This window comes from Mesoplodon densirostris, chromosome 3 (assembly GCF_025265405.1).
Source record: "Mesoplodon densirostris isolate mMesDen1 chromosome 3, mMesDen1 primary haplotype, whole genome shotgun sequence".
In the NCBI taxonomy this organism is placed as follows: domain Eukaryota; kingdom Metazoa; phylum Chordata; class Mammalia; order Artiodactyla; family Ziphiidae; genus Mesoplodon; species Mesoplodon densirostris.
In genome coordinates this window covers 148,378,479-148,404,192 of record NC_082663.1, presented here as the reverse complement: position 1 = coordinate 148,404,192, position 25,714 = coordinate 148,378,479, and the positions used below count along the sequence as shown (strand labels likewise).

Genomic DNA, 25,714 nt, shown 5'->3' with positions numbered 1-25,714 from the left:
GCTTTCCTCTGATATCAGCAACAAGGCGAGGATGCCCACTTTCACCACTTTTATACAACACCTATGAAGTAATAGCCAGAACATTAGGCAAAAGAAAAAAAAAAAAAGGGAAGAAAAGAAAAGCAAGGCATACAAATTGGAAAGGAGGAAGTAAAATTACCTCTTATTGAAGATGACATAATCTTACACGTCGAAAATCCTAGATTGCACACACAGACACAAAACTGTTAGAACTAATAAATTAACAAAGTTACAAAATCAACACACACCAAAAAATCAGCTGCAGTTCTATACACTAACAACAAACAATGTGAAAAGGAAATTAAGAAAACAATTCCACCTACAACAGCATCAAAAAGAATAAAATACTTAGAGATCAACCAAGGAAGTAAAGATTTGTACAATAAAAACTATAAAACATTGCCGAAAGAAATTAGACATAAATGAAAAAATATTCCATGCTCATGAATTCAGAAGACTCCATGTTGTTAAAATGTCAAACTACCTAAAGTAATCTAGGGATTCAATGCAATCCCGATCAAAATACCATTGACATTTTTTTTTTGCAGAAATATAAAAATCTACCCTAAAATTCATATAGAACCTCAAGGGACCTCAAATAGCCAAAAAAATCTTTAAAAATAAGAATAAACTTGGAAAACTCACACTTCCTGACTTCAAAATTTACTACAAAATAGGGAGCCCAGAAATAAACCCACACATTTATGGTCAATTAATCTATGACAAAGGAGGCAAGCATATACAATGGAGAGAAGACAGTCTCTTCAGTTAAGTGATGCTGGGAAAACTGGAGAGCTACATGTGAAAGAATGGAATTAGAATGTTCTGTAACACCACATACAAAAATAAACTCAAAATGGATTAAAGACCTAAATGTAAGACTGTAAACCATAAAACTCCTAGAGGAAAACACAGGCTGAACACTCTTTAACATAATTGTAGCAATATTTTTTTGATGTCTCCTGAAGCAAAGGAAATAATAGCAAAACTAAACAAATGGGACCTAATTAAACTTAAAAGCTATTGCCCAACAAAGGAAGCCATCGACAAAACAAAAAGACAATCTAGACAATCTACTGAATGGGAGAAGGTATTTGCAAATGATATGACTGATAAGGGTTAATAGCCAAAATACATAAATAGCTCATACCACTCAACATCAGAAAAACAAACAACTCAATTAAAAAATGGGCAGAAGACCTGAGGGGACATTTTTCCAAAGGGGACATGCAGATGGCCAACAGGCACAGGAAAAGATGCTCAACAACATTAATCATCAGAGAAACACAAACTAAAACCACAATGAGATAGCACCTCACCCGTCAGAATGGCTATCATCAAAAAGAACCAAATAACAAATGCTGGCAACAATGTGGAGAAAAGGGAACACTTGTGCACTGTTGGTGGGAATGTAACTTGGTACAGCTGCTGTGGAAAACAGAATGGAGGTTTCCTAAAAAACTAAAAATAGAACTTCCATATGACCCAGCAATTCCACTCCTGGGTATATATCTGAAAAAATAAAAATAAAAACACTAATTTGAAAAGATACGGCAGCAGTATTTACAACTGCCAAGATACGGAAGCAACCTAAGTGTCCATCAACAGACGAATGGATAAAGAAGATATGGTGTACACACACACACACACACACACGCACACACACACACACACACACACACACCCCACGGAATACTACTTAACCATAAAAAAGAATAAAATTTTGCCATTTGCAACAACATGGATGGACTTGGAGGGTATTATGCTAAATGAAATAAGACAAACACTGTATGATACTACTCATATGTGGAATCTGAAAAATAAAACAAACTAGTGAATATAACAAAAAGGAAACAGACTCACAGATATAGAGAACAAACTAGTGGCTACCAGTAAGGAGAGTGAAGAGGGGAGGGGCAAGATAGGGGTGGGGGTTAAGAGGTACAAAACAAGCTATGAAGATATATTATACAACACAGGAAAAATAGCCAATACTTTATAATAACTATAAATGGAGTGTAACCTTTAAAAATTGTGAATCATTATGTTGTACACTTGTAACTTATTTAATATTGTACATCAACTAGACTTCAATTAAAAAAAATTTTTTTTTAAACACTGCAAAGCTATGGTAATTGAAACAGTGTGGTACTGGTCATAAAGATAGATATATGGACCAATGAAATAGACTAGAAGGCCCAGAAATAAACCCTCATATATGTGGTCAAGTGATTTTCAACAGGGCATCAAGACCATTCAACAGGAAAATAAGTCTTCTCAACAAATGGCGTTAGGAAAACTGGATATCCACGTCCAAAAGAATGAAGTTCAACCCTTACCTAACACCGTATCCAAAAATTCATTCAATATGGACCAAACACCTAAATGTAAGAGCCAAAGCTATAAAATTCTTAGAAGAAAACATAGGGCAAAAGCTTCACAATACTGGATTTGATAATGATTTCTTGGATATGATACCAAAGGTACAGGCAAGAAAAGGAGAAATAGACAAACTGGACTTCATGAAAATTAAAAACGTTTATTCATCAAAGTACATGACCAACAGAGTGAAAAGGCAACCTAGAGAAAGGAAGAAAATACTTACAAATCATATATGTGATAATGGATTATTACCCAAAATATATAGAGAACTCATAAAACTCAACAACAAAACAAAACCAAACAACCCAATTCAAAAATAGGCAAAGGACTCAAATAGATATTTTTCCAAAGAAGATATACCAATGCCCAATAAGCACATGAAAAGATGCTCAACATCACTCATCATTAGAAGCAGCAAACCAAAACCATAATGAAGGAATTCCCGGGCAGTCCAGTGGTTAGGATGCGGTGCATTCATGGCCGAGGGCCTGGTTTCAGTCCCTGGTCGGGGAACTAAGATCCCACGAGCCACGCAGTGTGGTCAACAAGAACAACAACCACAAGGAGATACCACCTCACACATTACTACTGATGCTATCAAAAAAAAAAAAAAGAGAGAGAGAGAAAGCAACAAGTGTTGACATGGATGTGGAGAAACTGGAACACTTGTGTACTGTTGGTGAGAATGTAAAATGGTACAGCTGCCATGGAAAACAGCATGGTGGTTCCTCAAAATATTAAAATAGATTTACTATATATATTATCCAGCAATTCTATTTCTGGGTATGTATCCAAAAGAACTGAAAGCCCACAACATTGTAAATCAACTATACTTCAATAAAAAATTTAAAAGAATTGAAAGCATGGTCTCAAAGAGATATTTGTATACTCATGTTCACAGCAGCATTATTCCCAGTAGCTAAAACATAGAGGCAACCCAAGTGTCCAAGATAGATGAATGGATAAGCAAAATGTGGTATATCTATACAATGGAATATTGTTCAGCCTTAAAAAGGAATGAAACAAGGACACACACTACAAAGTGGATGAACCTTGAAAACGTTGCAAATACAAAGGACAAATATTGTATGATTTCACTCACATGAAGTACCCATAATAGGCAAATTCACAGAGACAGAAAGTAGAATAGAGGACTGAGGGTAGGAGAGGTTATTATTTAATTGGTAGTTTTATTTGGGATGATCAAAAGTTCTGGAAACAGCAGTGATGGCTGCACAACACTGTGCATATTCTTTTTTTTTTTTTTTACTTTTTTGGTGAATTTTTTATTGTGATAAAATATATGTAACATAATAATTAACATTTTAACCATTTTCAAGTGTACAATTCTGTGGCATTAAGTATATTCACGATGTTGTGCAACCACTGTCACTATCCATTTCCAGAAATTTCTCATCGTCCGAAACGAAAACTCTGTACCCATTAAACAATAATTCCCCCAGTCCCTGGTAACCACTATTCTACTTTCTGTCTCTGTGAATTTGCCTATTCTAGATACTTTATACAAGTGAAAGAACATAATATTTGGCCTTTTGTGTCTGGCTTATTTCACATCGTGTGTATTCTTAATGCCACTGAATTATACATCTAAAAATGGCTAAAATGATAAATATTATGTTACAGACACAGATACACCACAAACCACACATGACAAAATCAAGCTGAACTACATCAAAATCAAGAACTTCTGCTCTTTGCAGGACACTAAGAGACTGAGAGACTGAAAAGACAAGCCATAGATGAAGAAAATACCTGCAAGAGGAAGGTTTGATAAAGGACTGATATCTGGAATATCACTATTATACAATCAATATATTAAACACTCTATCACAGTTACACACTCAATAGTAAGAAAATAGACATCCCAATTTTAAAAAATGGTCAGACACTTCGAACAGACACCTCAAAGAAGTTAAAGGCAAATAAGCTATGAAAATACACTCAATGCCATAAGTCATTAGGGGAAAGTCCAGAACCATATGGTTTCACTGGTAAACGCTACCAAACATTCTAAGAATTAACAATTCTACTCAAACTCTTCCAAAAATAGAAGAGGAAGGCACACTGCCTAACACATTCTATGAAGTCAGAATTATTACCCTGATACCAGAGCCAGACAAAAATACCACAAGAAAACTACTGATCAATATTCCTTGTGAATATAAAATTCTCAAAAAATACTAGCAAACCGAATCCAACAGCACATTAAAAAAGATTATACACATAACCAAGTGGAAATTTATCCCAGGAATGCAGGAATGGTTCAATCATTGTAATATACCACATTAATAAAATAAAGAAACCCACATGATTATCTCAACAGAGGCAGAAAAAGTGTTTGAAAAAACATTATGCCCTTTCATGAAAACACTCAGTAAACTAGGAATAAAACTAGGAATAAAACAGCCAGACAAAAATACCACAAGAAAACTACTGATCAATATTCCTTGTGAATATAAAATTCTCAAAAAAATACTAGCAAAATGAATCCAACAGCACATTAAAAAAGATTATACACATAACCAAGTGGAAATTTATCCCAGGAATGCAGGAATGGTTCAATCATTGTAATATACCACATTAATAAAAATAAAGGAAAAAAACCCACATGATTATCTCAACAGAGGCAGAAAAAGTGCTTGAAAAAATGTTATGCCCTTTCATGAAAACACTCAGTAAACTAGGAATAAAAGGGGACTTCCTTAACCTGATAGAGGGCATTTATGAAAAAAACCACTGCTAACATCATACTCAGTGGTAAAAGACTGAACATTTTCCCTCAAAGGTCAGGAACAAAGTAAGAAAGACCACTTTCATCATTACTATTCAACACTGTACTGAAGTCCTAGCCAGATCAATGAGGCAAGAAAAAGAAAAAAGGCATCCAAACAGAAGAAAAAAGTAAAACTATCTCCATTTGCAGGTATCTTTTATGTAGAAAATCCCAAAGAAGCCACAAAAAATTACTAAAGATAATAAACAGATTCAGTAAAGTTGCAGGGTACAAGATCAACACACACAAAAATCAGTTGTTTCTATATACCAGCAATAAACATTCCAAAAGGAAATTAAGGAAACAATTCCATTTACAATAGCATGCAACAGAGTAAAATATCGAGGAATAAATTTAACCAAGAAAGTAAAATACTTGTACACTGCAAAGTACAAAATGTTTCTGAAAGAAATTAAAGAAGACCCAATCAAACGGAAAGACATCCCATGTTCTTGGATTGGAAGACTTCAATATTGTTACGATGGTAATGTCTCCAAAGTATTTACAGATTCAATGCAATCTGCATCAAAATTTCAGTGGTCTTTTTTGCAAAAATGGAAAAGCCAAGTGTCAAATTCATACATAACCCCAAGAGGCCCAAGAAAACCAAAACCATATTAAAAAAACAAACAAAAAAACCCCAAAGTTGGAGGACCCACATATCCTGATATCAAAACTTTCTACAAAACTACAGTAATCAAAACAGTATGGTACTAGTATAAGGACAGACATAAAGACTAATGGAATAGAATTGAGAGTCCAGAAATAAAACCAACCATACACAGCCAATTGATATTCAACAAGGATGCTAAAGCCACTCCACGGGGGAAAACAATCTCTTCAACAAATGGTGCGGGGACAACAGAACGATCACATGCAGAAGAATGAAGTTAGACCCTACCTCATCCCACACACAAAAATTAACTCAAAATGGGTCAACTATCTAAATATAAGAACTAAAACTATAAAACTAGTACAGGGAAACATAGGGGTAAATCTTCATGACCTCAGATTTGGCGATGGAGTCTGAGATTTGACACCAAAAGTGTAACAGAAGAAGAAAAGTAGATAACTTGAGCTTCATAAAAATTAAAAACGTCTGTGTATCAAAGAACATTATCAGAATGTGATAAAAACCCAAAGAATGGCTGAAAACATTTGCAGATCACACATCCGGTAAGAGTTTAATACCCAGAATATATTAAAAACTCTTACAACTTAACAATTCAAAAAATAAATATTAAAAAAATGGGCAAAAGATGTATACAGCCATTTCTCCAAAGAAGATACATAAATGGCCAACAGCAGGTGAGATGTTCAACACCACTGTCATTAAGGAAATGCAGATCAAAACCTCAACGTGATACCACTTCACACCCACTTCGATGGCTACCACAAAACAAAAACAGGAAATAACAAGCACTGTTGAGGATGGGGAGAAATAGGAACTCTCCTACATTGCTGGTGGGAATATGTAGAGAAGAGTTTGCCAGGTCCTCAAAAAAGTTAAACACAGAATTACCACATGACCCAGCAATTCCACTCCTAGGCATACGCTCCACAGAACTGGAGACTGGAACGCAAACATGTACACGTCCACGCACGTCCACAGCAGCATGAGTCACAGCAGCGAGTAGGCGGAAACAGCCCAGACGTCTACAAACAGATGAGTGGATAAACAAACTGTGGCACAGTGGATCTTCAATATTCGTGCGTTCCCTGTTTCTGTATTCAGCTACTCACTAAAATTACCTATAAACCCAAAATCAGTCCTCGTGGCTTTCATGTCCACTTGCAGACAGGCACCGAGCGGTGAGAAAGCAGCTGGCTGCAGGCTCGTCCCCGGCTGCTGTGAAACAAGCTGCACTTGGCCTTCCCGTGCAGTTCTCACACTGAACGAGTGGCCTTTTCACCATGTATGTAGTGCCATTTTTACCAAATTTTTGTGCTTCTGCCATCTGAAATGGCCCCAAGCACAGTGCTGAAGTGCTGTCTAGGGTTCCCAAGCCCAGGAGGGCTGTGATGTGCCTTACAGAGAAAATATGTCTGCTGGACAAGCTTGGTTCAGGCATGAATGATGGTGCTTGGGCTGTGAGTTCAATGTTAATGAATCAACAGTGTACAGTAAATAAGGAGGCTTCAAACAGAAGCACTCAGGAAACAAGTTTATGTATCCATCAGTTGACAAAACTGTGACCAGAGGCTCGCAGGAACTTAACCCTTTAGGCCCCCTGTAGCAACCGTTCAGTTTTCACTAACTCCATGTTCCTGGTGACCTTACAGAGAGCATAACTATTTCGAGTAACGAAAATCAACTGTATATACGTGTGTATCTCCATACAGTGGAATCTTTCATTCAGCCATAAAAAGGAATGAAGTACTGGCACATGCTACAACTTGAATGAACCTTGAAAACACTATGCTAAGTGAAAGACGCCACACACAAAAAGACACATGTTGTATGATTCGTTTTGTATGAAATATCCAGAATAGGCAAATCCATAGACGGAAAGCAGATTAGAGGCTCCCAGAAGATGAGGGTCGGGGGGATGGGGAGATGAAAAATTTGAAACTAGAGAGGCAGTGGCTGCATAACATTATGAATGCATTAAATGCCACTGAACTGTACACTGTAAAACGCTTAACTGCACGTTATGCGAATTTCACCTCAATAAAAATTTTATTTTACAATTGTGGCATCATAGAAAGATATTTGGCATTTGTCCTCAGTTCCCGGTCTTGGAATTTCCTGAGTGACTGGGTGACAGGAGCGTCTTTTGTTCTAACGAGGCGGCTCTTGGTGGATCCCTAGATGGTTTCAGGATGGGGCTGGTCCCCAGAAAGACAAAGTCTTGATTAGAAGCTCATCCCCCCTCCCGACCTCCAAGCTCCGGGGAGGGGGAGGGCTGGATGTTGAGTCAGTCAGCAGTGGCCAATGACTGACTGACTCATGCCTACACAACGAAGACTCCATAAAACCCCTAAACACGGGGTTCAGAGACCTCAGGGAGGGCAGGTGAGTGTGGAGGTGCCAGGAGGGCGGTGCATGGAAAGAGAGGGCCCAGAAGCCCACCCCTGCCCACACCGGGCCCCCTGCCTCTCTCCCACCTGGCTGTTCCTGAACTACATCCCATACACTAAACCGGAAACAGGGAGTAAAATGCTGATCGGAGTTTTGTGAGCTGTTCTAGCAAATTCCGGAACCTGAGGGGGTTGTGGGAACCCCCGATGGATAGCTGATACGTCAGAAGTACAGGAGGCACAGTGCAGATCTGTGGCTGTCATCTGAACTGGGGACATCTGAACAGCCCCTGTGGGGCTGACCCCTGACCTGCAGGTCTGCGCTAATTCGAGTGGCTAGTGTCAGAAGCGAACTAAACTGCTGGATACTCCAATGGTGCCTGGAGAATCAGAGCCGGAGGGGAGGTGCTGGGAAGGACACTGTGCATTTGGAGTCAGAAGCACGTGAGTAAAAACCGCTCAACGGACATCCTCGGTGGCGCAGTGGCTAAAGACTCCACGCTCCCAATGCAGGGGGCCCGGGTTCCACCCCTGGTCAGGGAACTAGGTCCCACATGCTGCAACTAAGAGCCCACGTGTGGCAACTAAAGATCCCACATGCCACAACTAAGACCCAGCACAGCCACATAAATAAATAAATATTTTAAAAGTATTGAAAAAAAGAAGACACACGAGATTATACTTTTATTAAGTCAGACAGACCCATCCCCCACACTGCTTCTTTTCTTCGCTTGGGGGAAAGGAGGGCTTTATCTGTAAAAGAACATCCTGCCAACAGGTCAAACGGAACGTGGCCTCAGATAAATTTGAGCGCCAAACACCACATAACACAGAATTTCTCCATTTCACAGCCAGTGCCACTGAGGCTAGAATGCCTCACGCTCACATGAGAAAACATCCCGCGTCTGAGAAAGCGTCCTTTCTGCTCTGGGTGCAGATCCCCCCACTGTCCGGAGAGGCCAAACGTCATCCTGGGGCCTGAAGGCCTCAGAGGCTGCCTGCTCCACTCACCCCGCTCACCCAGGCGGACCCAGCAGTGACATCAACGACACACGTGGATGAAGCCCTTACTCTGTGCTGGGTACCGGGCCACACGCTCTACCTTCCATCACTCCAAATCTTCCCAACAGCCTGAGAAGCAGACACAATTAGGAACCCATCTCGTGGACAGAGAAACTGGGGCCAAGAGAAGTGGGCTGTCCACAGTTGCTCCGCCTCTTGTTAGCAGGACAAAGATCAGCTCACCTTACTGACAGCTGAACAGTAAGGCAGGGCTGAAACCCAACGGCAGCCCTTGCCTATGGCAGGGGGGAAAAGTCACCAGCAGACGCTCTCATGATGTCCCTGGTTCACACGCATCCCACGCCTGCAGAAGCTGCTTTTGCCATGAACCGGCACTCACTTTTCCACACACGTCCCTCAACAGGGACCCACATTTAGACAACATCTGTACGACACGATACATAAAACAATACTGTCCCTGTCACCCAGAAGCAAGTAAACAACAGAATTCATGAGGAGCTGCCATCCCGGGTCATGCCTGTCTCAGGTATTGAAGCAATGGGTGCGCACGTGTGAACACACGCTCCGCTGGTCCAAACCCCAGCTCCGCCAATCATGGTGCAGCCCTGCCCACACGACTGGGCATGCAGGCGCCCCTTCATCCAGACTGGGGAGATCACCATCCTCCGGGGCCTGTCCGGGTACTAAGTAATAAGCACCGCTCAGCAGAACGCCTGGCACAGCACACGCACCCCACAGGACCTGTGACGGGACCTGCACCCCTTCCCGCGATAGGCCTTGCAGCGCAGGGCTGCCCGCTACAGCCCTGAGGGCAACGCCCCCACCAGGAACAGAGGATTCTAGTAACGGGATGCAGGGCACAGGAGAGCACCCAGCACTTATCCTGAAAAAGGGCTCACGGGGCCATGCCGGATCCAGCGCCCAACCCTGCAGATACCAAGGCACCCGCGGCTCAGCGCTCCCTCCCAGCGGACTCACTCTGTCTCCCTAACCACCCAGAGGGGCTACAATCAGCATCCCGTTTGCACAGCCTCCCCACGGGGGGCCCCTGGACTCACCCCAGCACTGGCCCCCCGCCCCACGTGGACGCCCCCTTCTCCACACTCCCAGAGCAGCAGGAGGCCTCCCTGAGCATGGTCCCTAAGCTGCAGGGTGCCAGCCCCCTCAGGGTGCAGTATCCATCCCCCACCCGTGCAGACAGGCTGGGCTCTCCTCTCAACAGTGGCCAGTCACTGGGACTCTCAGGCCTCGACGCCCAGAGAGCCTCAGGATGACCCACAGGCCCCGCCGCCAAATCCCGCTGAGCCGCAACCGCTGAGATAGCCCTTGGTGCCCAGGGGACCGCGGTGCCAACCTGAGCTCCACCCCAGAGGCCTCTGACGCCACGGGTTCTCAGAACAAGGGGCTCGTTAAGTGAGTGGTGGCACCCTTGGGCCCCCCAGGGGGATGTCCTTCCTGAAAGATGGCAGAGCCGCCCACAGCCAGTCTAGCTGGACTTGTGGAGGAGCACCAGCCAGCCAGCCACCTTGGAGCCAGCGAAGGTCACTGCTGGCTGCTTGGTGGCACCTGTGAGGATCAGCAGAGGCACGCTGCCAGGGAGGCAACTGTTAAATGTTGGTTACTGGGCTTTTAAAAAAAAAAAAAAAGCTATGGCCTGAATGTGTCCCCCGCCAATTCCTACGCTGACTCCCACCCCCCACGTGATGGTGCTGGGAGGGGCTTAAATCACGAGAATGGAGCCCTCGGGAATGGGATTAACACTTCCAGAAAGAGCCCCTAGGCCCCTCACCGCTTCCACTCTGTGAAGGCACAGCAAGAAGCCTGTGACCCAGAGGACGAAGGACAGCCCTCACCCGACCACACCGGCACCCGATCCCAGACTTCCAGCCATCAGGATGCTGAGCAAACAATTTCTGTTGTTTATGAGCCGTCCAGTGTGTAGTATTCTGTTACAGCAGCCTGAACGGATGACTATTTCTATTTTTTTCATTGTAAATGTTTAGAAAATACACATGGAGAGAAATAGTACAAAACCCCGCTGTGATCCTGCCACCCAGATTACCTTTGCTAACATCTTTCATGTATATAATTCCTTTTTTCTATAAATGACACACATATAACTTGCTTTCCTCATTCAACAACATTAAAAGCTCTTTCCCCCAAGGTCGTCAAAGATTCTTTTCAGAAGATGCATAAGTGCAACCAACCAACAGCCCACTGTCAGACACCTAATAACTTCCAGATCTTCGCCCCTCCTCCCGCGAGGTGACAACCCCTCTAGGACAGGCCACAGACTCCGGCCCCGCCCCAGCACGTGGCAGCTGAGCCGGGGACCCCGCCACTTTCAGGACGACTTATGGCGACGGGCCCCGGTGCTCCCCCACCTGCCGCCGCAACGTGCCCGGCTCCCCGGCCCCGCCACCACGGGAGGGATGCGCGCGACGCTCCGCCCGCGGGCGCGCAACATGCAGTCTCTGCTACACATGCCAACATCCACCCGGCGCTTCCGGTCCCATTGGCCCTTGTGTGAGCTGTGCATCCTCCTTACTGCTAACTGGACTCCTACCTTGTTCTTGAAGTACACCTCGATGGGCATGATGAAGCCTGCGTAACCCGACTCCTCCACTTTGTAGGGGGGCTCCTTGCACACTGAAAAGAAAGGGAAAACCGCTGTCAGTGCTAGGAGGCCAGCTCCCCCAGCGTGGGAAACCCCAGGCCCCATTCCATGTCAAAGGGGTCAAGAGGAAGAGAAGCAGCCGAGCAGGAGAAAGGTGACCCCGTGGCGCCAGGGTGGGAGAGCGCTGGGGAAGGGGCATGAGACCAGCTACTGCACCGCAGCCAGCACCGGCCACGGGCCACACAGGTTCCACCGACTCAGGGCAGCACAGCAGTGCGGCTCAGCGAGGCGCCAGGCCAGGGGGCCCCTGGTCTCCCAGCAGGGCAGGCACTCTGCCATGCCCTCCTCCTGCCATCGCCCACTCAAACATGGACACCGAGGTCCCGCTTGGGGCCAGGGACATGGACTCCAGGAGATGGAGATGGCCCGGTCCCAGCGGGGGCTCGCCTGGGTTCCACCTCAGCACCTAAGCAAAGCATTCCCAGGTGACGAGTGATGAGAGATGGAGGGGGAGAAAGAAACTAAGAAGAACAGTAAAATAGAGGTAAAACAATCTCCCGCAGTCTCACCCTCGATGATGAACTGTCAATGTTTTGACAGGTATGCTGTCATCAGGCAAGTAATGTGACAATATTGTTCTCCCGCATGCAAGAAAAAAAATCAGAACAGTACAGATCAAATCCCCCTTGTCCTCCGCCCCTCCCTCTCCCGAGGCAACCAGACCCGGAGATAGGAAAGGATCCTGCCAACGATTAAAACCTTTACAGACGTATGTCTGTACTGTAATTCTTAAGGGGGCCAAAAATTGCCGGAAAACAGTGCATTGGAACATAATGAAACATGACTTTTTAAAAATTAAAACCTTGTAAGATTTTTCTTAAAAAAAAAATAATTTAAAATATCATATACCTCAAACATCTCACGTGTCTCATCTATCTGCGCAAACAAAACTGGTGAGGGGGTGGGTTTAGAGTAACTGGGGACCCTCAAGGCCAGGGCTGGCTGGACAGCCTTGCACAGGACCCCGCTCTGCAAACCACAGGGGCGGGGCTCCAGGGAGCTGCACGGACTGACGGGTAAGCCGGCCCCCGGGGCTCCCCCGGGGGAGCCCCTGCGCCAGCCACCTGCCCTCCAAGCCCAGCTCCCGCTCCCCCCACGCCCCCCAGGAGGGCTCAGCCTGCACTTCAGGCTCCAGTCCCCACAGCCCGGGGCGCGAGGTGTGCTCAGCTGGACGGACTTCCCTGCCAGGGGCGAGGGGCCGTCCCGACCCGGCCATGGGACCCACCGCCCCCGCAGCACAGCCTCCCGGGGGGCAGCAGTAGCCCGGCTGCCTCGGCTGAGCACCCTGAGTACTGTCACCTGACCTCGGGGCCCGCACAGAGTCACTACTGCTACCAAACGCTGCACTCGCTCATTCGTGCAGTCACTCCACCACTACTCGCATCTGACAGTGTCAGGTGCCCGGCTGACGCCAGAGGCCAAAGGGACACCTCTGGTCCCCAGGAGTAAGCTCAGTCACCTTCAGTCTGACGGTCAGCCCACCTGGAAGTAAGGAGTGCCCCTGCCTGCAGGCTGGGTCAACGAGCGGTGGCCCAGATAGCCTGGGGACACTGTGGCGTTGACCTCGGCCCCAAATCCCTATTTGAGCCAGCTCCTATCCTACTGCTCCTCAGAGAGCCTCCTGGAGGTGCTGGCTGGGCATGCCCGAGGCAGCCCGCCCCAAGACACCGCCTCGTTCCCTCTGAAGCCCACAGCTCCCGGCGTCGCGCAGGTCAGGGCCCCAGCTGTCCACCGCTCCCCTGAGGCCCCGAGGCCCCGAGGACGCCTCAGCCCCTCCTGCCCCTATGGCTCGCCCACCACCAAGCGCTGTGAAGGCCACCTCCAAACATCTCTGGGCTGCACCCCGCTGCCTGGTGCCCTGAGCCTCCGCTCCAGCCCCTCACCAGCCGGCCTGCCTCAGGCTTGCTCCCAGGCATCTTCTGCAGGGGCCGCGGGAAGGACCCCTCTGAATCACAGATGTGTGTCCCCTGATGGCTCCCCACTGCCCTCAGGACCAACTTCCAGCCGCTCCAGGGGGCCTGCACGGCGCTCCATCCCCTCCAGGCTCATCTCTCACCAGCCCTGCCGCGCTGCCCCTCTCAGATCACAGAGCACTTCCTCTGGGACCCCTTCACTGAGCAGCAGCCCCCGCCCCCCATCAAGCTCCAGGCTGGGGCTCCCTCCTCCGGCCCCGAGCGTCCTGTGTCACTTGGTCTCAGGACCCCTCGTGCTTACTGTCTCCACCTTCCTCAATCCTACACGAGCTCCGGTTCACTCAGTGTGACACCCCCAGGGCCAGCACCACGGCCAGATCTTTTGGAAACATTCACTATATATCTGTCAAATACCGCTGAGCGGGCCACATGTCACACCTCTGCCAGGTCATCTACTGAAGTGAGAGGCCTGTCCAGGGACAGGAAGAAATCTGGGCAGGGAGGCCAGGTCACAGCCCGCCTCTCCCCGAGTCTCTCGATCCCGTTTGAGTAGACTAAGGGGGGGTTTCTCCAGCTGCGTGAACCCTGCCCACCTAGTGCCCAAGTCCCCCCACTGTGAGTGGCCTTCAGTCTGCCTCATGCGCCCCGGCCTCACACAGGGCCAGGCACCTGCTTGCTTGCTGAATTAACCTGCATCCAGGAAGGAAAGAGGAAGTAGAGAGGAAGGGTGGCCTGTTCTCACTGCACAATCCCCCAGCAGAGGAGGGAGGGACCGGGGACCTGCCTGCACGCTCCACCCCAATGTCCATCTCCCCCCGCCCACCCCCAGTCTGAATCCCCTCAGCCATGAAGGCCCGAGTCAGGGCCCCCTCCCACAGGGACAGCCCTGGCTTCCCTCGGCCTCTGACCCCCAGGTCACTTACTTCCACTCATGTCACCTCTGATCTTCATCTCTCTACCAGACGACAAACCCCTTCAGGGAAGGGACCCTGCTTTGCATTTCTCAATCTCTCTCCAAAGGCCTCTCGGAGAAAGGGTACTCCCAGGCTGAAAACCACCTTATCCGTTCAGAGACGGGGCACAGGGGCCAGAGTACAGGTTTCCAGACGTGGGAGACCGAGCAGGCACCACCGGCCTGCCTGCCGTCCCACCTGAGGGCCCATGGCAAGCAAAGCGAGGCCAGTAGGAAACCAAATAATGCCGGGAGAGTAACGGGGAGGGAGGCGATGTGAGCAGTCAAGAACTTTCTAGAAGGCAGAAAGTGGGTGAGAGCATGCTGGGCAAGGAAACAGGAAGAGGAAGCTGCAGCCGGGGACATGGCACAGGCGCTGCAAGGGGGGCCTGAGCCCCGGGAGGCCTGGGCTGGGGCGTCCGCAGGCGCAGTGGAGGGTGGGGGTGGGGAGTGGGCGGCTAGGGGTTTTTCCTGGGTTGATGAAAACATTCTGGAATGAGAGAGGTGATGGTTGAGCCACTGTATGAACACACTAGACACGCGGATCGTACACATTAAGGGTGAATTTTATCATGTGTGACTCATACCTCAGTAAAGCAGTTATTAAAAAAAAAAAAAAAAAAAAAAAGCCAAACAGAGCGGCCGTGACTGGAACAATAGCCCTGGGTATCCCTCCTGCAACCTTCCCCCACCCCACCCCCTGAGTCAGGCCCTTCTCATTCAGGAAACTGGGGGGACCCACGTCCCTAACCAGAAGCCGCTGGTAAAGCGAACCCATCCTGCCCTGAAGAGAGCACTCGGTAAGAGTTCCCACTTGGAAGAAAGAGGCCAGAGAAACAGGAATACTTTGGGGACCACAAGAGAACTTGGGAAAAGGAAAACAAAAACAAAAACCTAGAGTCAATGCCCTCAGATGCAAGACTTGCTCAACAAATGAAAACAAAATACTTTTAAAAAGGAAAATTAGAGAGTAAGAAAGGGCTCTTAGACCTTAGTACAAATATAGTACTTATAATTTTTTAATTCAACAGAAAGACCAGAAAATAAAGTCGATGGAATCTCCCAGAATGTACAGCAAAAAGACATTTTTTTTAAAAGGGTGAAAGGTGCAAAAACAACTCAGCAGATTAAACAAATGTCAACAGCAGCTAATATTCATAAAGCACCTACTGTATGCCAGGCAGTATTCTCAGCACTTTATACATTTAACTCATTTAATCCTCCCAACAACATTGTGAGGCAGATGCAATTGTTCCCATTTTACAGATGAAAAGACTTAAACATAGAGAAGTTATGTATGTAATAAGCATCCTAGAATGCAAAAAAAGAAATTAAATAGGTGGAAAGAAATTATCAAAGAAATAGAAGCTAAAATGAAGGACACCGGGACTTCCATGGTGGCCCAGTGGTTAAGACTCCACACTCCCAACGCAGGGGGCCAAGTTCAATCCCTGGTCAGGGAACTAGATCCCACATGCCACAGCTAAAAGAGCTCACATGTGGCAATAAAGACCCCTCACACAGCAACGAAGATCCAGCATGCCGCAACTAAGACCCAGTACAGCCAAATAAATAAAAAAATATTTTAAAAAATGATAATAAAAAATAAAATAAAATGAAGGACACCAAATGTCTAACATGATGAACAAACACACAACTAAAAAAGACCCCAGAAACAATGTCATAAAAACCATCTTAAGTCCTTCTAAAGACAAAACAAAAAACTAAAAAACAGGTCATCTGCAACAGAACAAGAACCCAATAGCATCAGACTTCTCAGAAGACAACGAAGCGACACTTTCAGAGCTCTAAGTGATAGTAATTCTCCAACTAGAACGTTACACCCAACTAGACTACCATTCAAGTGTGGGAACAGAACAAGGGCACTTCAAATACACTAGGAGTCAAGGAGTTTATTCCCCACACACCTTTCTTTGGAAATTGCTTCAGTAATTAATCTCCTGGGAAACTTCTTGAGAAACTACTCTAGTAAAACAGGAAAATAAACCAAAACATAAGGGTATTAGGTAAATCCCCCCAGGAGAAAAGTAAAGGAAAGTCCCAGCGTGATGGCTAAAGAGGAGCCAGTTCTGATTAGAGGAGGAAGAGACCAGAATGAAATATCTCGAAGGGGAAAAAACTCCACTGAATAAATGAAATGATGGGGAGGATGGAAAAAAGGCCAAGCACCTTTGATGAAAGAGATACAATGCAAGGATGGGAAGAGAAGCAACGGGCCAAATATGAAGCGAAGTAAACGGGGCCAAATTTTAACCAAGGATGATAAAAAGAGCCCATCTGACCTTGACGTGACCTTGAGCGTTCTCCTTGGAGTGGCCCAGAGTTCAGAGAGGATCCCGACCAGCCCGACAATGGAGAGAGTCACTACGGTCAGTGCCCTTTGCCAGCTACCAACTTCTAGACTTAATCTCTAATCCTGGAGTGGAGCAACCTTAACGAAGTCAAATGTAGCTCCCAGAAGGAGGGACGTAAGGTTCAAGGAAGACGGGGTGCTCCTGCCCTTCTCTTCCTAGATGGAAAGCCAGGAGACCTTGGCCAAAGTTGACAGCATTGAAGAATGCATTCGTTCTCTCAACGAATACTTAGTAAGCACCTAAGTATTACTTAGGACGCAGCAGCAAACTATATGGCCAGACACAAACCCCTCACTTGTCGGGGATGAAAGGGGGAGAAGCTTAGGAGAAAGTCTAACCCTTCACGCTAGTAAGTTAATAAACAAATTTTAATGTGAAAAATCTAGAGATAAGAAGCAAATCTGCTTCTACTGCTTTAAGGTGTTAAAGAAGGACACGACCCAGAAGGTCTAGAGATGTTGCCCCTGGGGTGACACCACCGCTGGTGAGTTGGGAGGTGGGAACACCCCACCTGGCTCATCTCTGCTGGGTCTGTTACGGGTGTATATTTTGGTGTAAAAGATACTTTTTAAGCACATAAAGTATAACTTCAGAGGCTGGAGCCCTATAAGAAATTCACTGGCTGCTTCACCTGATCTGTTTTTCACTGACCACTAAGCAAATGGTGAGTGAGCATTTACCATTCGATACACGTGACGCAGCTGCCCTCTGTGTACAGGCCGCACAGACTTTGCAAACATGCACGATTCACCTACTGAAACTCTGTCTGCAAAATGACACTTCAAAAGAGTGCGCTTCACTCAAAACCCATTTTTCAGACATCGGGAGCTCAGAGAATGTGCCGCTTCCTCGTGACCACAAACAGGTGACTGGGCCTCTCGGGACCTCAGCTTCCGCATCTAGATATGGGAGGGGATCCTGGGGGGCTCCCTGCATCACACAGCACAGAGCGAGGGCAGGACAAGCGCAGGCCGCTCTGTTACTTCTAGCGGCTGCTTGGTTAAGGACCGGAGGGGAGGAAGATGAAACAAGCAGCTGAAAGGTAGATAGGAGTCACCACCTGGGGCCCCTCCTGGAGAGAAAGGGAGGGACGGGAGAGGGCGGTGGTGAAGGAACTGCAGTGGCAGCTGTCTGGGAAAGCAGGCACCTGGGCCAGGAGGGGGCAGCCCGGCTTCTGCTCTGCGTCCCGGCACAGCGACCACGGGCTCCCCCAGAATGAACAGGCATGACCAAGCGCCAAGAAAAACAGGCATATTCAGCCCACAGCGCATAGACTCCTGCTTTAAAGCACAGGCAGCTTACCTGGCCCCGAGCTTGCTTCCCCATCTGTAAAAGAGGGTCGCAGGGTGAACGAAAAGAGCTTGCGAGCAGGACGTGCCTGATGAGTGGCATGTATTACTATTATTATTATTAGCAGGTGCTTTACAGATACCTGATGTTGTCAGGAACCAGGTGGGCTCTCTCCAAGAGGCTCAGAGACGGAAAAAGGAAAAAGGGAGAGAAGCTGAAGACTCAGGAAAGGAGAAATGAAGGAAAAGGAACAGCGGAAAGCTGATGGAAGAATCCAGAAGAAAAAGAATCTCGAGCTGCTTCTGAACCAGGAGTTTCTACTCCTGTAACACATGTCACTTCCCCACTGGACAGTAAGACACCTGCCGGCCCAGGCCCAGGCCCCCAGCGGGTCCCGGGACGGGCTCCTGCTTCCACCCGAGGCTCCATGCTGTCACAGCGTGACCCCCAGCCCCCTGGCCCACCTACTGCGGGTAGAGGGGGCAGCAGCCCAGCAACGGCTCTCCCAGCCCTGAAGCCCTTTCCAAGCACAGAGTCCTCTGTTCCTTTATCAACGCATCCATTCGAGAACTATTTACAAGACCCCTGTGACGGGCTGGGCTTCACATGGGGACCGAATGGTAAAAACAGGAGGCAGGGCCCGGCCCCCGTAGAGCTCCCAAGATCGCCTCCAACTTCGCTCCAAATTCCCCAGGAAGTGGTCTCTGATCGGGCGCCCTGGGTGAGTTCTCGGCTCTCTGCCCTGTCAGACAGCCGGGTCGCATGTCACCCTGTACTTCGCAGATGGCCAGGCGCTCTGAGGGGTGAAGCCAGGGAGGAGGCAGCGGCGAAACGCAAGCCTTTTCTGCTTTTGCCCCACATACCACGGGCTCTCTAAAGGGCATCTCTCCTCCAACGTGGGCCCAGTAAGCAGCTTCCTGCTTACTCACCAGGGGGTGTAAGTCGCCCTTCCCACCCTCAACCACAGGGCTACATTCTCTGGAAGCTTCTCAGAGCCTGAGTCTAAGTGATGACACAAGACGCTGTCACCACCTCCGTTGGGTTTTCCCTACAGCCAAGTCCGCGGCCGAGGGAGAAGCAGAAGGGACAGTGGAGGCCCTGTGTGGAGGGCGAGCTCTCGCCTCGGGCTGCGGGGTACAGGCCACCTGCTCCCCAGGGAGAGGGCAGGCGGCCAGGGTGGGGACACTCACCACGCTTGGGCTTGGGGAAGCTGTCGTGCAGCCGGAAGACCACCTTCTCCACGAAGTGCTGGATCTCACACTGCTCAGGGCCGCGGACAAACACCATCCAGTCATGCGTGAACCCCTCCGTGGTGGGCTTCTTGCGTAGTTGGGCACGATGTCCCAGCTCTAACTTGACCTGGACAGTGCACTGGAGGGAGAGAGAGGCGGGCACAGGGTCAACGCAGAGCCCAGGGCAGGGTGCTGCAGGCCATGCCCTCCCCCCGGCCCCGGGGCCGGACGGCTGTGCATGCCTTCGCTCGCCAGGAGGCCCACGGGGCCCCGCGCCTCCTCCCCACCCTGCCCCAGGGCCTTGGCACCTGTGGTTCCCGCTGCCTCAGATGCTCTCCCCCAGGCCTCCCCACGGCTGGCTCCATCCTGTCACCGAGGTCTCAGCTTGACTGTCGCCTCCTCAGAGAAGCCCTCCCTGACCACCCAACCTAAAAGCACCACCACCACCCCATGGCTCTTTATGACACTGTCTTCTCAGCAGTCTCCACGATCAGACATCATCTTGCTAGCAGTCGGCCTGCTCTCCTCTTGCGCTGGCTCCCTGCCCGGAGTAGCAACCCTCACCAAGATCTCCCGGGAAACAACAGCGTGACCCGTGGTGCCACTGCAGTCGCCCCTCAGTACCCATGCGGGATCGCTTCCAGGACCCGAGGATACCAAAATCCACAGATGCTCAAGCCCCTTAGGTAAAAAGGTTTAGCACTTACATGTAACCTACGGATATCCTCCTGCATACTTTAAATCATCTCTAGGTTACCTATAATACCTCGTACAACGTAAATGCTAGGTAAATAGTTGTAACTACATGTAAGTACTATGTAAATAGTTGCTGGGGCACAGCAAATTCAAGGGTTGCTTACTGGCACTTTCGGGAATCGTTTTCCCGAATATTTTCCGCAACGGATTGATTGTGTGGATGCAGAACCCACGGATCCGGAGGGCAGACTGTACCTCGTTCTACGAATGAGGCAACCAAGGCTCCAAGAGTGAGCTGTTGAGTGGCACACACGAGGCGGCTGAGTTGTAAGGGAGATTCAGGCCCAGGTGTGTGTGTGTCACCCGAAGGCCACGCCCTTGGCCAGTGTGCCATCCTGCCATCCTTGATTAAAGCATTTTCATTCTCCATCATCCCACAGAGTGCCTCCCGGAAAAGAGAGACCCCTGGGGTCACCCGAGTCACCTGCACAAACGCTGGCTTTGTTTTCAAAGGAGAACAGCGGTTCACAGTGAGAATGGGGGGCAAGTGTGAAGCCAGCTGGGGACAGGTGCAGGTGGGCCCGCAGCCACGCTGCCCTCCTCACACACATGTTGGCCACTCGCCTGAGACAGGAAGCAGCTCGTGCCGGCCCCCCGCCACACACACACACTAAGCAGGCAGAGCCCCGACCCTTCGCAGAACCTGCACCAGTGAGGCCAGCTGAAACCGCCGACAGGGACCCACTGTACACATCCGCTCTGGCCTGTTAAAACCCTCTCTGGACTTCACAGAAATACAGCCTGACACCTAGTATCAAAATCAAGAACGTTACAAAGAAAGCAGAGGCCAAGTGCACACTTGCTCCTAAGTATTGAGATAACCAAGGACAAGCAAGCCAGTGGCCTGGATCCCACGCATCCGGAAGGAAACTCCCCTGTCGGGCTCACCAGCCCAGGCCCAGGCCAGAAACCTCCCTCTGCGCTCTCTTTCTCACCACCGGACCCCAGGCACCCCTGGGGCCACAGTCCCTCCAGGACCTGCCTCTTCCCTGGGTTCCAAAACCCCGTTCAGACCCACCACCGGCGTGCTCCCCACGCTTCCAGCCCTCGCTGCTCGGTCACTGCCAGGAAAGCAGGGCCCGCCGCTCTCGGTCAGAATCGAGTCCGCAGGCCTCAGCATACCTCCCATCTCCCACCCGTGCTTCCTCAAGTCTGGGGTACTCCTCGTTTACCATGCTTTCACCCAAGATCAGAGAGTACGTCGCAAAGCCGTGCAAGTTTCCCGCGCTGCAGTCCCCCGTGCGTGCGCACACACGTGCTCGCGCACAAAGAAGCTGCTGCTAAGTTCTAGCCAGGCCTTAGAGGCTGGAACCGAGGAAGCACAGGAAAACGCACACACCCTGCATCCCAGCTCAGTCAGACACCAGCGATCCCCAAACATACCGGGAACGTCTACTCCCATCCACCTCTGCTCCTTCCGGCCCGCAGCCGGGGGCGCCCTAACTCACTTCTCTCTGATTGGAATTCCACTTGTCCCTTAAGCCCTGGCTCAAGTGCTACTCTCTCCAGAGCCCCTTCTGATAGATGCACACCGGAAACCAACCAGACCCTCGTCTCCACAGCAGTCTGTGTACAACCAACTCTGCTGTGCCGCTTCATCCCGACCCTGCTCCTGACTGCTCACTGCTGTCTCCCCCAGGGCCACATCCCACCCGTCCTTTTAACCTCTATCCTGGAATCACGCTGCACGAGGCATCAACACTGGATTAAACCAGAGAGGCTTCCTAGATCAGTGAGTTCTAAGTGGTGCGTTCCAAGAGGGAAGGGCCAAGGTGACAGATAAGGACAGGGTGGTCCTGATGCATGGAGACTGTCGGGGAGGCAGTGGGTACTTAGCGAGACAACTGTAAAAACAGGGCAGAAGGCCCTCCCCTGCCGGCCCAGGACGACAGTCCCAGTGGTGTAAGAACAGGGCAGGAGCCCCCCACCCCGCCGGCACAGGACGACAGTCCCCGTGAGGCTGCTTGGGAAAAGAGCAGAGACCCCCGGGACCGGTCCACTGTGGGGAGGGGTGGGGATCAGGATGGAGCATTTAGATTCCACACTAGAGAAATGAGAGCCAACGGTATGCAGGTGATGGATTGGAGGAAACAGCATCTAAGTGATAAAGCACCCCAGCAACTGTGTACACAGTCTGGGCTGAAGGCAAAAAGGACAGACAGACCAACAACAACAAGCCTGCTGGGAGGCAACCAGAGGGAGTGGCTGGAAAAGGAGCCTGAAACAGGAGAACTGGGAGGACCCAAGGGCGGATGCAGAAGGAGAGACAGGAGACCCGGGCAGCTGGGTGGCTGTGATGATGCCCATGGAGGCCGGGTGGGTGGAGCGGGGGTGGGTGGATGGGGACATTTGGGGGGAAATACCCCCCTGACAGCTGGAGAAAAGGCCTGGACGTCTGGATAAACAAGTCATGCTCAAATCAACCACAAGCTTCTATCCGCAGAACGCTGCTTATGGACGACGTTCAAGATAAACAAACCCCAACAATATTTACATGATCCCAAATAGGCCATAATCGCCCCATACACTTACGGGTGGGTAACAAACTCTGCCTTTCTCTCTGACCTGTTTTCACACTGAGGAGTCGGGAGACAATCCCTGGATTATGGGAAACCAGATCCACCTAATCACAATGACAACAGGACACTGTTGAATGGCTTCTGGTATCAATACTTTCGAGTTAACTCCTAGGTGATGAGATGCCCCCTCAGATTCCGCTGTTCACCAATCCGGAGATTAACAACCCTGCTCCAACCCCAGCTGCCTTCCCGGCATTTCTCATCACGTGGGGTTCCTACCCAGGGCACATGAGCAAGCCCGGCAGAACAGTGATTGTGAAAGAAGGGAAGACCACAGTTCCATCCGAGGGGGAAAATGGAAGCGCCAAAAAGACGCTCCAGAGGCCAAAGTAAACAGGAAGGTTCTGAAGCGAGATGGGTAATCTTTGCAGCCGGCAGGCCGTGCCCAAAGCTCCGCCCAGGCGGCATCTCTGCCTCAGGGGCCGGCGCCAGCTCAGCCCCGACACCCCCAGACCCCAGGTGCCGATGACTGCATACGCCAGTGCACCCAGGAGAAGTGTCCCCTGAATGCTGGAATCTTCTAAGAAGTAAAGATGGTGGAATATCACAGATTTGGGGACACTGTATTAGAAAAGAAATCATTGATTCCGTAGGACACTCAGCTACACTGAAGTGGAGGCAAGCAAAGCTGAGCCCTGGCCAACTACTCCGACTCCGCGAGTCACGGTAATTCCACCTCCGACAATTCCACCTCTTCGGGCTCTGCCCCCTCCTTCCTTAATCCACCTGGACTCCTTCCCCGTCCAGCAGAACTGGAGAACTGAAGCACATCAGTCAGCTGCTTCTCCAGGAAGGGCGCCTGCTGGAGAGGCTCGCTGCTGGCTGGATTAATAAGCCCGAGCTGGACTTCCCTGGTGGCGCAGTGGTTAAGAATCCGCCTGCCAATGCAGGGGACACGGGTTCAAGCCCTGGTCCAGGAGGATCCCACGTGCCACGGAGCAACTAAGCCCGTGCACCACAACTACTGAGCCTGGGCTCTAGAGCCCACGAGCCACAACTGCCAAGCCCACGTGCCACAACTATTGAAGCCCACACACCTACAGCCCATGCTCCGCAATGAGAAGCCACCGCAATGAGGAGCCCATGCACCGCAACGAAGAGTAGCCCCCCTGCTCACCGCAACTAGAGAAAGCTCGTGTGCAACAACGAAGACCCAATGCAGCCAAAAAGAAAAAAGAAAAAAGGAAAACTAAAAAAAAAAAAAAAAAAAAAAAAAAGCCCACGCTGCCTGGAGTGACGCCCCTCACCTGCCCCGCGGCTGCTGGGAGGCCCCTCGCAGAGCCTCCAGAGGGAGGGCCCAGCCTTGGTCACTGCCACGTCCCAGCATCTTGGGGGCCACTTCGCCACCCACTGCCCCCACAAAAGCCCAGAACAAAGGGGCACTTTCCAGGCTGCCCCAGAAAGGGTTAACTATTCTACCTCTGGGAAATCATCCCTAAGACCCGAGATGAGATGGAGTGGCACAAGGGCTCCCAGGGCCATCTAGGGACAGTTAAGCTTGGGCTGAGGGCCTCCGCTGGGCACTGCCCTTGCTCCAGGCCAACTGGCAGCGGGCACTTGGAACCCAAGGGCCAGAATCCTAAGTCCTGCGAGCCAGGCAGACGGATCAGCCAGCACAGATCCCTGCAGGTGTGGAAGGGGAGGCCCCACCCAGCAGAGAGAGAGCCAGTCTGGTGTCAACAGCGCTGCCGGCCTCACAGCCCTCGCTTCCCGGGATCCTTCCCACATCCCTCGAACCCTGCCCTCAGCCTGGCCCCAGGAGACAGGTCTTCAACAAGTGTATCTGTAAGATTTCCCCGGATCTTCTGGTGGGAATTCTCTTTACCAGACGCCCCACCCCCGTCCCCCCCGCCCAGGGAATTCCCACTTTACCAAGTGGCCTAATTATGCCTGGCGTCTGGCTACTGCAGCTAATTCCCTCAGATGAGCAATCCCCTCCCCTCCCAGGAGGAGGAAGCACCCAGGGGTCTTTTCCCTGATCAGCCTGGGACGATTTTGCCAAGTCTGATGACATCCAGCAGGGTCACTGGCAACGTGGTCCACACACCCACAAAGGGGGACAGGGGCTGGGCCCACAGAGCAGCGGCCACACAAGCCCAAAGAAAGCGCTCTTCACAGAACTTTCTCCCTCTAGACCCAGTGGGGGGCTCCCAGGAGCAGCCACTGTATCAGAGCACAAGACAGGGAGAGGACGACCGTCCCTCTGAGACAATCCTCTCAAGTGGAGACTGCCTGCCCGGAGGCTGGGACCTCTCAGGACAGCCGCAGGAGACCCTGGTCCTCTAACGGCTGGCCCACGGGGGCTGGTGGCTGCCCCTGCACTCTTAGGGCTCCGTCCGGCCTCATTTCTCTGACGCAGGGCACCAGGTTAATGACAAAGGGACAAGAAGGGGCTCAATGAATGTGCCTCTGGAAACTCTCTAAGGTAAGTGTGCAGACCGTGAGAATGTGCAGATACACCCAAAATCTTTAGAGCTGTCAGGGTGCTGGGAAGCCTCACCCCTACCAGCCCACCAGGGAGGCCTGGGACAGGATATGCATTAATATGTAGGAAACGCACACAGACATGTAGATGATTTATCGGCCATCCCCAGAGTTCTCCAGGGAGCAGTCTTGGAAGATTTTGAACACGAACAAGCCCAATAAAGGCATCTGTCACCCGGCCAGGTGGGACCGGTGACAAAGGCAGTGATTCCTAG

General features: G+C 49.8%; 1 protein-coding gene across 3 annotated transcripts in view; it reads right to left on the bottom strand.

The window, feature by feature from the left end:
- Nucleotides 1–25,714, bottom strand: part of MLLT1 (MLLT1 super elongation complex subunit) — a 118,219-nt gene that overhangs the window by 35,016 nt on the left and 57,489 nt on the right. For all 3 annotated transcript variants that reach the window (XM_060094310.1, XM_060094309.1, XM_060094311.1), the window contains exons 2-3: nucleotides 19,639–19,819; nucleotides 11,808–11,890 (exon numbers count right to left, since the gene is read on the bottom strand). In XM_060094310.1, the coding sequence (XP_059950293.1) occupies nucleotides 11,808–11,890; nucleotides 19,639–19,819 (264 nt within the window). The remainder of the gene's footprint in view (nucleotides 1–11,807; nucleotides 11,891–19,638; nucleotides 19,820–25,714) is intronic.